Below are 15,182 nucleotides of genomic sequence, written 5' to 3'. Positions count from 1 at the left end.
AATTCCCCGGATCCTGCTACTTTGCCGGCGGAGAACCCACGTGAACTTCGGGCGTCACCCGGGATTGTGCAAAGCAGTGGCGCCGTCCAAGTGCCTGCCTGCCGCAGGGTTTTGCCAGGACACTCCCGTCTATTTCTTAAGTCCTGCCTCAATGTGACCTCCCGTTAGAGCAGGCCCGTTATTTTCTATTATGATACCCTATTTGTATCCTTTATAAATGGTGACTCATTTATTGACACACAACCCCCTACATACTTTTTTGAATATTGCCTTTCTCTCCTCAAATGAAATATCAACTCCACAAGGAGAGAGCAGAGCTCAGTCTCTGTTGAGCAGAGATTGTTGTGGCCACTGTTGGATCCTTGGTGCCTTGGACAGTGCCTGGCACAATGTCACACGCCAAGTATCTGTGGAATGAATAAATAAAGGACAACTTTGTAAGTTCTTCCCCACTTGAGTACTGATTGGTTGTAGAGAGTTGATGGACAAGGTCACTGACCAACCAGTGGCTGAGTGGTGAAAGGGATGGACTTCTAGTCTGAGTCAGCTGTGGTCCCTAGGTCGGTGAGGTAGCATAGAAGTAGAGAGAGCAATAGAAATGAGTTTTTATTTGTAAAAAGTTACAAAATAATATTGTACAAAAATAAAGTCTGTAGAGAACTTTGGTTGTATAACACAAACGACTGAGACAGATCAGAGAAGTCAGAACTTCCAAAGAAGTGCACTCCTTACTGGATCAGATGGTAATCGCAACAATAAAGAAAAATCACAAACTTTACCCTTTTGTGGCTTTGGCGGAGAGATTTGCTTCAGTGAAAACCTGCTTATGGTGTGTAGGTGATGCTGGGAAGGAGCTGTCAGCATCCATTGAATCCTACCGCCCCTGTGGGCAGAGACTCTCCACAGGGAGCTGGGGCTAATGCTGACCCTGGGGATGCCAGCCACCAGATCTGCCAGGACTCTCTGAATTGGACAGATGATCTGGGGCTGCATCAAATTGCACTTCATGAACAACCGGTCGGCTCGACCTGTCCCTATTTTGAGCAGGCCACTCCTCAGCAAGTTCCCCGTCTTGGGCCCCAAGAGACAGTGAGGCAGGCTCTTTCCCTCTATTTCCGAGTCCTGCAAGGGGAGCTGAAAGGACAGAGGGGGCAGAGTGATGGGCAGCTTGGGTCTGTGGGGGTGGGGGTGGGGAAGGGATGTCTGATAACTGCTGCTTTTTGATTACTTTGTAAAATTAACATGATTGTTTGAGGGAGGCCAGTAGGCTATTTATTTGCCAAATCTGTATGCTTGAGCTAACAGCCACTAATGTAGTAATGTAGTGATAATCTCTTTGGTAAAAATCTCTTTTATGAGGTATGTCACAAGCTCTTAAAATAGTGCCCAGTGCATTGAACATGGAGGCAGTGACCAGACAAATCCATGACCTGGTCGCTGAGATAGTTTTTCTCGCCCTATGTCCCTGCCCTGTCAAAGGCTTTCAGTATCCATGCGGTGGGGCAGGTGTACTGAGGCTGGGCCAGGGCCCATCTTCCACATCCACCCTTCCCGGCCACCTTCTTCTGAGAAGGAGTCAGGTGTATGGGGGCAGCCCCTGGTGGCTTGTATGGCAACCAGGCTGACCTCACTCTCAGAAGGCCTGCAGCGCTCCTTGCCTATGCTGGGCCTGGGGAAGAGTCTCCACTATCAGGGCAGAACTCCGGCTACTTGACAGAACTGTTACTGTGAGGTCAACATTGAGTCCAGCACCACCTACTAAAGGGACTTTAACCTTTGACATGTGGTTATGCATATCACAGATAGATACATGTGGAGGGGAGGGTGAGAGCTTCAGCGCAGCAGGAAATAGAGCACACGGCCTGTCTGCTGGGACAGGGAACCATGTAGAAATGAGGGCAAATGCCACGGTCTCCACCTGCTGCTCCTGAAAAAGAAGGCCCATCAGAAATGTTCCTTCTGACATGTTCCTCTCTAACATATAAAACCAGGTAAGATGCTGAGACCTGCGGGGTAGAGGGGGGTGGAATCACACAAGGGCTTTTCTTTAAAAAGGTAAAGTAAGTGATTTTTGCCTAGCGAAAGTCTTTTTAATACTTTGAAAAGCATGGACCCTTGATCCCAATTAAAATTTCCTTTGCCACCTTCCTTTGCATTTTGCGAGCACATATACTTTGGCACCTTTGAAAAGAAACTTTAATAAATAAGGGCAAAAAAGAGAAACTCATTAGTGAACGGTAATAAATAACAATAACTTAAATCTCAATAAATATCTTCTCTATATTTCTGTATCTGAAACAGATGCATTGCATCGAGTAGCTTCTCTGGTCACTGGTGACCACGCATAACGGAGCTGGGGTGTATGTAACATCTGTCTCTCTGTAAACCGACAGCCCAGCGGCCTCCCCGCCCCGGTGCAGCTGGGGGCCTTCCCGCACGCTCTCCTGCAAGAATGCTGCCGAAAAACCACACTGGTTTCCTGTTTCCAAGGGCAGAAAGGAAATACCTTCAGGTTTGGTTTTAGTCATGAGGACAGCCTTTTTGGTTCCTAGCCAACTTCTTCCCACCCCACACACCATGTTCGAAATCAATCACCCACTGTTCCCCAAAATGCTGGTTGGAGTAAACCTCAGGCCTGAACCTTCCAAAGCAAAGGTTACTATCTCTCCTGGATCTTTAATTTTTTTTCTCCCCCTCCTTTCCGGGGTATGTCTCCACTGAGTGACAGGAAAATAAACCTTTCTTGCTTTCAGCAGTAAAACGTAATGACAAAGAATGACACCAGGAGGACCGTTTCCCTGGTGTCTCTAGACATGTGAAAGCAAACCACAGGAGATACACTGGTTTGGTTTCAAGTGCATCCGCGACTGCGCCCGTGACCCATGGCGGTGGACTGTATCAGATGAAACGATGGCAACACCCAACCAGGGACACCAGCCCTGAGCTTCCGGTGACGTCAGCTGCCATCCGGGAGAAGGCGGACGGCTGTCTTTTCTCTCCTGTCCAGCCTTCTGTAGCTGGATCTCCCTCCACCAGGCTCCCACAATGGCTGCCTTCCTCCTCCTCTGCCTCCACTTCCTCCTCCTCCGCCTCCTTGGTCCTCATCTTCCACTCTGGGCAAACATTTTCTGGGAACCTTGGTCCCTTTCTTTGCACTGTAGCAGGAATGCAATACACAGCGGTCTCTGGAGCCGGAGTCAGATACATCCACACCTTTTAGCGGAATGCTTTCTTAGAATATGGTAAACCAGGTTATCATCTAAAAAGGACAGGTCGTCATCAAAGGCGATGGGTCTGCAACACGCCTGCCCGACTTTGTCACTCACCAGCCTTCTACTTTTGGATAAGTTTTTTAATATTTTGTCGTACATTGTTTCGGCTGCATCGCAGGAGCCGCTGCAGTACCTAAAAATGAGTTCCTCCTTGGTTTCGTAGCCCAAACCCAAGTCAGTGACGTTTAGATGCACGGCGGTGAGGACGCAGCCGCGATTTCGGCCCCTCTGGCCTCGCCGGCCTTTCCCTCTGGCACCCTCCGGGCTGGCGGCTGCCCCCTGCCGGTGCCGCTCTCTCCGAGGAAGCACGGCCATTTGTTTATCTGGTGACCTTTTCAGTCTTCGAATGGTAGCTTCAATAAAATCCATGACATCATCAAACTGATCAGGGTAGTCCTCTGGCATATTTGCTGTGCAACAATAAAACAGAGACGGACACATGAGGCAAGAGCAACGACCATTTCAAGGAGTCTCTAAGATCGGTCTCCCTGAAAGGCGACCCAGTATGCCCCACCCCCAACCCCCGCCCATGGCGAAACGACCCCTTCAGGGACCACTGTACACCCCCAAGGACAAAGGCCAAAAGGCTCCCTCCAAGATTCCCAGGAAGGAAATTCAAGACTAACACGGGCGGGGAATGACACACTTCCTTGCGGAGAACAAATCCTTAGAAATGGAATTTCCACTCGGATGACGTCTGCCATTTTTAACAAGTTTATGTTGAGATGCGGATGGAGGGTCATTTCTTGTTCTGATAACGGTAGCCTGCAGTGGGGTTCTCAAATGTGTGGGTAGGACTGTGCTGGGATACTTGGGGGAAAATGCAGAGACCTGGCCGACCCTTAGGGGCAAGTGTGGGAAGGGGCCAGGGAACCTGCACCAGTTTAAGGAGCCCTGGGGGAGTTCGGAGGTAGGTGGTCCCTGGACCATACCTGGAGAAACCCTGTCTTAGAAGGTGAAAGAAAGATTAATCTTGGAAGACACTGCTGCTTTCACCTGAAATGTCAAGTGCTCCTCCCTGAACTCCACCCTGACTTAACACCTCTGCCCTGCTGAGTTTCAGAAGGAGAACCATTTGGATAGATCACATGAAAAAGCCCTGAATTCAACTATATTTTAAAACTTCCTTAAAAGACATTAAGAGCCTGAAAAACAGCCCACTGCTTGCTAATAAAGAGACTAATTTACCACTTCCTTGGATTAGCAGGACTTTAAAAATACAAGGTCAGATCATAAGATGATGTTTACATGTATCACAGCAATACGTGGAATGCAATGCTGCCTGTGGACAGGGAGGTGGGCTCCTGCACTGGCTTTGGCTGCAAACAGGGACAACAGACACGCGCCCTAGGAAGATCACATGGAGCAGTGACTGAGGTGATGCTTCCAGGGTGTTGGAGACCTTTGGGCAAATGCATGAATTCAAGGGTTTTTGGCATTTTTGCTGTATTTCAAGCATCTGCTTCAGCTGATCAGATAAGAGAAGAGAAACTATTTGAACAACTGAATACATTTCTAAAAGAGGAAAGTAATTCAAACGTCCATGTATTCGGTACTAGACCTTTTATGCTCCCCTCATCCCTTTTTCAGGGCTTCCTTGGTGGCTCAGATGGTAAAGAATCTGCCTGCAACATGGGACATGTGGGTTTGACCCCTGGGGTGGGAAGATCGCTGAAGAAGGAAATGGCAACCTACTCCAGTATTCTTGCCTGGGACATTCCATGGACAGAGGAACCTGGTGGGTTCACAAAGAGTCCATGGCGTCACAAAGAGTTGGATATGATCCCATTTTCAGGTAATTAGAATGTTTAGGGTTATACATTGCTTAGAAAAATATACCCCAAAAGAGTTGTTAGCAAGAGTGAACTTTTTTTTTTTTTTTTTGCCAAGACCATGGTAAAGCAGAGGATTACACTGTACCTAACCCACGTCAAATTGTTTTGTTATGAACGAATTGCTAAAACAGGTATCAGGTATCCTAGTGTGTAAGACATACTTCAACTAAGGCAACTTAACCATATCAATCTCTCTTACCTGTCTATACAGATAGATAGCTAATATATAATATTATCTATATTAGGGCAAAATATAGGACATATAGTAATGAAAAGAGTGGGGATGGTATGGAATTTCATAATTCTAAATCTAAATCTAAAATCTGGCACTGGGTGGTTCTGTGCACAGAGGTCTTGAAGCTGCTTCCACTGGTGTTCGACCAGTCGCCTCTTGCCTGGATAATCACACCAGACCCGAGCCCCTGCATTCCCTTACCCTCCTTCAGTTTGCCTTGCACCTGGTAGCAGAGCGATGCTCTTGAAACTGTGAATGCAGCTCATGTCCCTCCTCTGCTCCATGTCCTCCAAAGTCCACACTGGCCCAAGGCCTCCCTGACGCCCCCCCGCCCTCCACCCCAGTCCCAGCCTTTGTCACCGCTGACCTCGTGTTCGACTTCCCTCCTTACTGCCTCCCCTCCAGCTCCTCTCGCCTCCTCCCTGTTCCTCAAACACAGGGTTTCTCAACCTCAGTGCTACTGACACTGGGGCTGGCACATCCTTTGTTGTGGGAGCGTTTAAGGATGTTTAATTACATCCCTGGCCTCTACCCAGGAGATGCCTGTACTAGCCTCCACCCCCATCCCAACGGTGACAAATGGAAGTGTCTCCAGATATGACCAGACGTCCCCTGGGTGCAAAATTGTCATGGCTGAGAACTGCACACATCAGACACAAACAGGTGCTCGGCCTTTTGCCGGCTGTTCCCTCTCTACAGAAACGTTGTTCCTGCAGAGAACCCAGTGATTCACACTCACATCCCCTTCAAGTCTGCTCAAAAGTCACCGCTACCCAGCCCCACCTTGACCTCCCTGTTTCAAATTCAGTTCCTCCCAACCCCGAATCCAGATCCTCTTGCTCTCTTCTCCCCAGAGGATAATACTCGACCCCCTCCAGCACACTGTCGAACTTTTCCCATGGTGATTATTTGCTATCTGTCTTCTCTGAGCGAATGTCACCTCCAGGAGGCAAGGACCTCTGCTTGGCTTGTTCACCAATGGATCCTGGGAGCTTACAATAGGATCTGGTCCCTGGAGGCCGGCAATGATTTTCTTTTTTTAACAACTTAGGTCACTTTATGAGGGTAGAGAGTCCTTCATTTCTCAAGGGGATACTTGGGCTTCAGTTCAGCCACACCATGATGAATTGAAAGGCTCCAAAATACACTGTCTCCATCACATGGGCAGCCCCAGTGCTCAGAAGTACAGTCATCTCCTGCTGCTGCTGCTGCTGCTAAGTCACTTCAGTCATGTCCGACTCTGGGCGACCCCATAGATGGCAGCCCACCAGGCTCCCCCGTCCCTGGGATTCTCTAGGCAAGAACACTGGAGTGAGTTACCATTTCCTTCCCCAATGCATGCAAGTGAAGAGTGAAAGTGAAGTCGCTCCGTCGTGTCCGACTTTTAGCAACCCCCATGGACTGCAGCCTGCCAGGCTCCTCCATCCATGGGATTCTCCAGGCAAGAGTACTGGAGTGGGGTGCCATTGCCTTCTCCTACCTGAGAGCAAATAACTGTCTCAGAGCTGCCCCCCTTGCCAGCTTCCCCCGCATCTTTACAGTGAGACCTCTCAAAGCCCACCTCATTCCGAGAATTATGAAAGGCTCTGGCTTCCTGGGAGCAATGTTTTCTCAAGGAATACTGGGAGAGTGGGAGGGTATTTGAATTCGAAATTTCCTCTGAACCGTTTCCTACAGAAGTCCCTTAGGAATCTTCTTTCCTTTCTTCCTTTCCACCTTTCTTTGTTCCTTCCTTCTGCCCTCCCTTTCTCCCTTCCTTTCCTTCTCTTTTCCTAAAAATAAATAAATAAATAATTATTTCTGGGCTGTGTTTTGGGGCTTACTGGATCTTAGTTCCCAGACCAGGGACTGAACCAAGGCCATGGCAGTGAAAGCACCAGGTCCTAATCACTGGATCACCAGGGAATTCCCTAAAAAATTTAAAAAAATCACTCAATGTTAAAGACATGAACTACTTATTTTGACAAATGAGTTGCTTCTGCTATTTGTGACTTTTTTTCAACAATAAGCTATAAAAGAGGAAATTAGGTATGCTTGGTTTCAAAAACCTGAACAGAAGTCTGAATTTCTAACTGATAAATTAGTGATTAGTCAAAATACAAAAAAAAGAAAGCCTTCAAATTTCTGAAAGACTCTTTGTTTTACAAAAGGATTCACATGAGGGGGTCCCTAGTTCTTTTTAAGAACTTTTGAATAGATCATTAAGTTAAGAACCTGGGAACATGGAAGTTAAAACTGATTAAGAATCAACTAAACTGATTAAGAATCAATTAAAGATTAATCAGAAATGAGTTAATGTTAGTTGCTCAGTCATGTCCAACTCTTTGCGACCGCATGTACTGTAGCCTGCCAGGCTCCTCTGTCCATTGGATTCTCTGCCAGGCTCTTCCAGGCAAGAATACTGGAGTGGATTACCATTTCCTCCTCCATGGAATCTTCCCGACCCAGGGATCGAACTCAGGTCTCTTGCATTGTAGGCAGACTCTTTACCATCTGAGCCATAAGGGAAGAAGCCCCGATAAATTAGTGATTAGTCAAAATACAAAAAAAAAAAAATTTCAAATTTCTAAAAGACTCTTTGTTTTACAAAAGGATTCACATGATGAAGTCCCTGGTTCTCTTTAAGAACTCTTGAATAGATCATTAAGTTAAGAATCTGGGAACATGGAAGTTAAAACTGATTAAGAATCAACTAAAGATTAATCAGAAATGAGGATGAAATATTACTGAAAGTTTAACACGGGAAAACATTCAAGTTCAAAAGTTCAGCTTATACTAGTTTAGACTCATTAATTTATATATCATGATAAATTACATTCTTTTTACTAGAGTTATAATGATGATTTGAATCAGCATTTATAATGTTTTTTATTAATTGCCCAACAATTTCAAAGTTCCGGAAAAATACTGTCCCTCCTTTTTATGACATTTCGACTGTATGCCTTTGTCCACTGGCTTTGCTTGCCAGATAAAATATAGAATACCAAGTTAAGTTTGAATTTCAGATAATTAGCAAATGAGTTTTTAGTATAAGCAATCCTCAGTAATGATTGGGACATACTTATCTTTTACTGTGAGAATGTTTAGTTCCTTTTTCTTTAGTTTCTACCTGGCCTCCTGGGGTGATGTGTGTAGCCGTGTGGATGTACTCACTGATCATTTATGCTTTAGGGTGAGGTAGTGAATGGATCATTAAACTTGAATTAAAAGTCTTTCTGACACTGGGGAAGCAGTCAATCTGTGTTCCCTGCGTTAAACTGAAGAGAGCCGGAACTTCTCCTTTCATGGGACATCTCCCTCATAACTTGTTGTTAAGGTGGAAATATTTATTTAAGCCTCAAGTTCAGGACATAGGCAATTTTAATTAAACTGAAGGGATTCCGCCCTCCCCATCCTCTTTTCCTTCTTGAAGAATAGAGTAAAAAATAAATATTTATGCTGAAAGTTGTACATGGATACAAATTTTGGAAACTAGAAAAGGGCAACATGATATTTTCCAAACCACAGAGCAAAGAGGCCTGTCTCTTCCAATGGAAAATTCCTAATCCCAGGCCTTTTGCTGCTGACTGAGTTCATTACTAGAGAGACCTCCATTTGTCAACACAAGGTATTTGTGGGGTGCGTTGGGAGCCATGCACCTCACTGAGCCAATCTTTAGCATCCTGCAGAGGCCCAGTACCCAGCCCAGTCAAGTAAACTCCCCAGCAGGAACCAAGAAACCATGGCTGCCTCCATGTTCCTGGAATTCACTGAGCAAAGTGGAAAGAAAGGGGCTTGTGTTTGGATTAGTTCCCCAAATGAAGACTTGATGTCATATCACTTTCTTCATCCTATAAAGGGCTTGGCAGCATGTCAGCTACACAAATGGCCCTTGTTAGTAAGAACTTTGACAGTAAAATACTTGCAAACCACAAAAGAGGAGCATTGTTTTGAAAAAACAGGTCAAACACTTGCTCATTTCCCAGACCCACTTGGAGGCTCGATCTTGGAAAACATGGACTTCTAAAAGCTAAAGTTTTTGAAAAATCAGAATGCTCAAATGCATTTAAGTCATCCTTTTAGTGTGCAACTAAATATTTTGGCATTATTCTATTTAAAATATTTAAACTTTGATGTGTCCTTCATATAAACAATGTTATTTAAACAAGTGAAACCTTGTACTGGGCCAGACTCTGGGAACAAACCAAACTATTCACTACCCAGACTTAGCCTTCCTCAATTATGGGGAAAAAACAATAATGCTACCCCAGGAACAAAGGCCTGGGATACTGACTATCTTGTAAAGTTAATTGAGTTTTTATAGGAACAATGGTGAGACCTGGGAATACTCCTTGTAATAGCCCAACTAAAAAGCACATAATTCAAAACATTATCTTGGCTAGGCTGGCATTTAGTGGACAAAGTTTTCTTTTAAATGTTAGATTTATCTTAAAAAAGAGTACAGGTTAATGATACTTTAATCAAAGAGGTCATTTTATATTCCTATTGGATGGTCGCCCTCCTCTCCCCAGCCGGGTTTCTAAGCCACTTTTCAGCCTGTCTTCCACCCATGGGCCCCAGAGGAAGCCTACAAGCTCAAGGTTGTGCACAGAGCAGAGAGGATGTGACCCCTTACCTAGAGTGGGAGGGGTCTCTGTGAGGCCCAGAGAAGAGGGGCCTGGACTTTGGTACCCACAGAGGGCCTCTTGTACTGGAGCTGTCTTCCAGGTCAGAGCCAGCCTCAAGGCTGCAGGGGTGCTGGAGAGAAGACCCAGATGTTCCTTGTTCTGGGGCTCCTGCCTCTATGCTTCACTGGAAATCACCCAGCTGCTGGGTACTGGATGGGCAAGAGTTAATATGCTGAGGTCCACAGACGTGACCTACGGCCTGAGCCAGGGCTACACAGGTGAGACATGCATCTTCAACCAGCACCTGGGTGCCCTCGCTCCAGGCAGTGCCCAGTTCTGGGGTGGGCTCGACCCGGGATACGAGGCCTAAGATGCTGCATCTGGGGGCATTGCAGGGCTGGGCAGCCCACCCTCACATGTGGAGCCTCCCCTGAAAGACGGTCTACAAAAGGAGGTGAGTGGAAACCCCCTTGGCAGCGGAGGACATTTACTCTGATATTCATTGCCCACCTGAAGCCCAGGTAAAGTACAAACTGCTCTGTAGACCAAGTATATGAAAAGAGAAGTTCTCTCTCTGTGTATGTGTGTATACACATGCACATGTATACACGCCTGTATGTGCATATATACATACACTTCATGTGAGTCTGCATGCTGTGCTTGGTTGTGTCTGACCCTTCGCAACCCCGTGGACTGTAGCCCGCCAGGCTTCTCTGTCCATGGGATTCTCCAGGCAAGAATACTGGAGTGGGTTGCCATTTCCTCCTCCAGGGGATCTTCCCAACCCAGGGATTGAACCCGCATCTCCTGTATCTCCTGAAATGGCAGGTGGATTTTTTTACCCCTGAGTCATCCAGGAAAAACCAACACATATACACGTGCACGTCTGTATGAAAAGAAAAGATCAGCCTAAGATTTATATAACCTCTCAAGAGAATTCCCAACTAGTGTCATTCTTTAGAATGTTATTTTTACTTTTCAATAGTGTACAAACATGATTTTCTTTCACTAATATTGAAATAAGAACTACATGGTAGAGCCTCACCTTTAAAATTCCTCAAATTACAAATGGCATCATCCTGTATTATAAGCGATAGCTTCCTTGGTGTACTTAATAGTCACAAGAGAAAGGTCCCAACCTGAACTTGAACCCCAGTGACATCCCTGCAAGGTTAAAACAGGGGTCACATAGTATCTGTACTTTATAGAGCAGGAAACTGAGGCTCAGAGAAGATAAATATCTATCTGCCCAAGGTCACATGGCTCATAAAAGTGGACTCAGTCGGTTTGGTTTCAAAGCTCAGACTGGTTCCGGTGCTCCTAGCTGCCTATCTGTTTTTAAGTAAAAATTCCACGGTGGTGCAGCTTGCCTGCTCTCAGCCTGTGGCAACTTACTCTGGAAGGAGGGCAAGGTATGCTGACTCCACCTGCATGCATTTACCACATTCAGAACAGGAAGGGAGAAACACACTTCCTATTGGAAAGTTCGGCAGGCATGGAGGTGCAGTAAGTAAATTCTGAAGTTAGGCTGCCAATGCCACAGAATTCAGTATATTGTCTCTAAAAAGGGAAAAGCATGCGGGTCAGGGGCACCTCTCCCAGCTCCTGGGTCTTGCATGTCACTCCAAGGCAGAACTGGCAGTTTCCCAGTAAAAACCGGAAAACCGGCAGCCAAGGGCGGTGGCAGATTCAGACAGAGAGGCCCTGTCTCCGGAAGCTCCTCAAACTCACACTGGCGCCAAGTGACAAAGTCTCACTGCAGAGCTGGAGAGGACAGAGCCTGGGATTCCATCTGGGGTCAGTCCCTGCACAGCCTTGCAACCTTGGACTAGGCAATCCTTCTGAGGTCGCCTATCCCTCTGGGGTGGGAGGGGGGCTCCCCAGTGCTGACAGCCTAAGATGTGGACAGTCGCGAGTCTCGGTGGGAAGCCCCTGCCCGACACTCATCTCTAGTCACCCCCGTCAGGGAGAGGACCACCTCTGCTGATGTCCCAGCGCCATTCTGCTCAGCCACCACCATCGTGGCCCCAAGAGACCCCACAAGAGGTTCTAGCGGCCCTAAACGTTTTTTGTTTGCCTCTTATCTCAACATCTTGGTTACTTTTGAAATAACCAAGTGCCTCTCAACTCATCAAATCACCTTCCTATGTCGTCTTTAGGAGAGGTGAAGGGATGTGTACAGGGGGCCATGTATCTAAGTCTCAAAACATCCAGGTTCTTGCAGGAGGGAGGCAGCCTTACATTTCAGTCTCCACCTGGAAAGGCAGAGATGGAGCCCATCATCTCTGAGAGCACAAAGACACCAACAGGCTATGCTCCTCCAGCCCTTCTCACCCAAATGGCCAACAAAATCGATTTTTCAAAATAAAACATGTTCTCAAAATCTCCGTTTTATTCATTTACGATTTTGCTGCTCCTGTCATATGTAGGACATTGCTTTGACCAACGTGACACATACTTATGAGCTATACCATGTCTGGACTGTTTATTCTACAATTTAAGAAAACATGCTTAGGTCTTAGAACTCGGAGGCTAGAATCATCCACGGCAACCGCTGCCAAATGGATTGTGACAGTCCCACAGCTTGTCCTGGAAACTGTTCACCTTGTTTTTAATCTGACCTTCCGTGACCTCTGAAATGTGCAATGTTGGTCTGGGAGAATGTTCCAGTTCTCCAAAAAATTCAAAGTTCTGTCATCTGCTATTTAAAAGTTTTGATTTTGCCACTCAATTGAAAGCATTTTAAAAAAGTGCCCCTGGGTCCCTAAGCACTAGATTCCCGAGGTTATCTTGCACTATGTAATGACTGCCCTGGGCTCCCTATTTTGGACAGAGTATTCACCTAGCATTACATAGGCCATCGGTCACTTCAAGAAGGGTCCATGGCGTCTATTCTATGAACAGTCACCAGCTGAAGCCATTTACTAAGTCATTGTGACCACTGCTGGAGCTACTGGTGTATTCTCTTCGTGACCAGTGGTTGGCTGGCAATAAAACATGACATGGGTTTATTTGAAAAGTATTTGTGTTATAAAAACACCAGTGTTTTGTCGTTTAAAAAAGTATTTCTGGATCCTCTCAAGGCAGAAGAAAAGACCAACCAGTTCAAAATTCAGAAAAAGGAGTTCTGGGTATACTGTTAAAGGCCACTTTGCCCAACCAAAATGCCATTTTATTTACCATCTCCACCTACTTTGACCAACATCACACATACTTCTTAGAAATACCATTTCTTGACTATTTATCCTACAATTTAACTAAGAAAACTTATCATCACTATAATTGAAATTACCCCAAGAATACAAATAGCTCAAAAACTTTCACTCAGGAAAGATGGACTATATTCATTTTGTTATTCAGATTCCAATTGCTCTGATTTCCACCTATGTGGTCCATGCTGTTATTATAGTGATGTTAATAATTTTATGGTAATACAGAAATGGCTCCCCTGAGGGGGAAAATGTTCATTCTTCTGCTTTTAAGTCAGGAAAACACCCAGTAGGGTGTCCATTTGTCAGCTAATCCATGAATACCTGGTGTGAGCTGAAAGCACTCCACAGCCAGCTATAATCACCTCACGCTCAAGAGTGCACACCAGGGGCCCTGTTACTGTCCTTACAAAACACTTTATGGGGAGGGTGAGAAAGTTACCCAATGAAACTAAGCACACACAAAGAGAAAATAATCCCATGTGGTGTTATCAAAGGTGGGTGGTTTCTCAGGGGAAACCCCAGAGGAACCTGCAAAGCAAAGGAAGCTCACTCCCTCCTTCCCAGAAGGCCCTGTCTGCAGTCCGAGAGGCCTGGCAATTACACTGGGGCCTGCATCAACCTTCCTGGGCCCTTCCCCACAGGGCCAGTGGAGCACTGCTGTCGTTTAGTCGCTCAGTCATGTCCAGCTCTTTGCGACCCAATGCACTGTAGCCCACCAGGCTCCTCTATCTATGGGATTTTTCAGGCAAGAATACTGGAGTGGGGTGCCATCTCCTTCTCCAGGGGATCTTCCTGACCCAAGGATTGAACCTGGGTCTCCTGCATTGGCAGGAGGATTCTTTACCACTGAGCCACCTGGGAAGCTATTAACTGGGCATTGGGTAGAAGGAACTCGAAGGGCTGGAGAGACCTGGACAAGAAGAGGAAGGACTGAAAAGCTGAAAGGAGAATAAAGAGGGTGAAAGGGAAGTGTTCTCTATCATTCTAGCCTGCCTGATGGATTCCTGCCATCAGAGTGAGGAGGGACTCTCTACCCCTCAGTGAATGACTTTACTGGACTCTCAAGGACTCTTCAGGTAATTAGCTATAAGTATCATTCAAACCAGTCAATCCTATAGGAAATCAGTTCTTAATATTCATTGGAAGGACTGACGCTGAAGCTGAAGCTCCAAGACTTTGGCCACCTGATGAGAAGAGCTGACTCACTGGAAAAGACCCTGATGCTGGGAAAGATTGAAGGCAGGAGGAGAAGGGGATGACAGAGGATGAGATGGTTAGATGGCATCATTGACACAATGGACATGAGTTTGAGCAAACTCCAGGAGATAGTGAAGGACAGGGAAGTCTAGCATGCTGCAGTACATGGGGCTGCAAAGAGTCGGACATGATTTAGCAACCGAACAGCAATCATTCAAAACCAGCTGCATTCAAAACCTCCACTCCTGACTTGTCTCCTCCCTGACCTTCTGACACAGCCAGGAGAGGTATGCAGCAGTGCGCTGCACTGGCAGGAAGTGGTCACGTGGTCCCAAGGGAAGTGTTGGGTTAGGCTTTCCCAAGTCCAGTCTGGCTGAGGTGCCTATAACTTTGTGTAGCCCCGACCTCCCCCTAAAATGGGGAGCATTACTTGGAATGGGAGAAAAGTTTTTAGCTTAGGGCCTGGAGGCATTTAACAAATGGCCCACAAAGTCAGTCCTATAGTTTTCACATCTGACGATGATCCTTCATCAACATTACACTGGAGGAAGCAGCATGAAGATCACCTCGGCTGGCTCATGGACAGAGTACCCTGAAGGGGATGCAGACACTGGCCCCTTGCTCATCCACTGTGTCCCACAGAGCAGAAGGCCTGGGGGCCCTGGCATGGTGGTCTGTGGGCAGAAGGAGCAGACCCATCTTGGGAGTCTGGGCTGCCTCTTCCCTCTTCCTAAGAATGCCCTCAAATTAACCACGCAAACCTCAACTGACTCTGTGAACAATATTTTGCGTTCACCAGGGCACTGGTCAGTGTCTTCAGACTG

At 46.4% G+C, this 15,182-nt stretch overlaps 1 protein-coding gene across 4 annotated transcripts in view; it reads right to left on the bottom strand.

The window, feature by feature from the left end:
- GDNF (glial cell derived neurotrophic factor) overlaps positions 586 to 15,182 on the bottom strand; it is a 28,706-nt gene continuing 14,109 nt past the window's right edge. For all 4 annotated transcript variants that reach the window (XM_018065785.1, XM_018065784.1, XM_018065781.1 and 1 more), the window contains exon 3: positions 586 to 3,682. In XM_018065785.1, the coding sequence (XP_017921274.1) occupies positions 3,198 to 3,682 (485 nt within the window). In that variant the 3' untranslated portion in view covers positions 586 to 3,197. The remainder of the gene's footprint in view (positions 3,683 to 15,182) is intronic.

The sequence above is a fragment of the Capra hircus genome, chromosome 20, assembly GCF_001704415.2.
Source record: "Capra hircus breed San Clemente chromosome 20, ASM170441v1, whole genome shotgun sequence".
In the NCBI taxonomy this organism is placed as follows: Eukaryota; Metazoa; Chordata; class Mammalia; order Artiodactyla; family Bovidae; genus Capra; species Capra hircus.
This window is presented reverse-complemented; position numbering and strand designations above follow the sequence as displayed.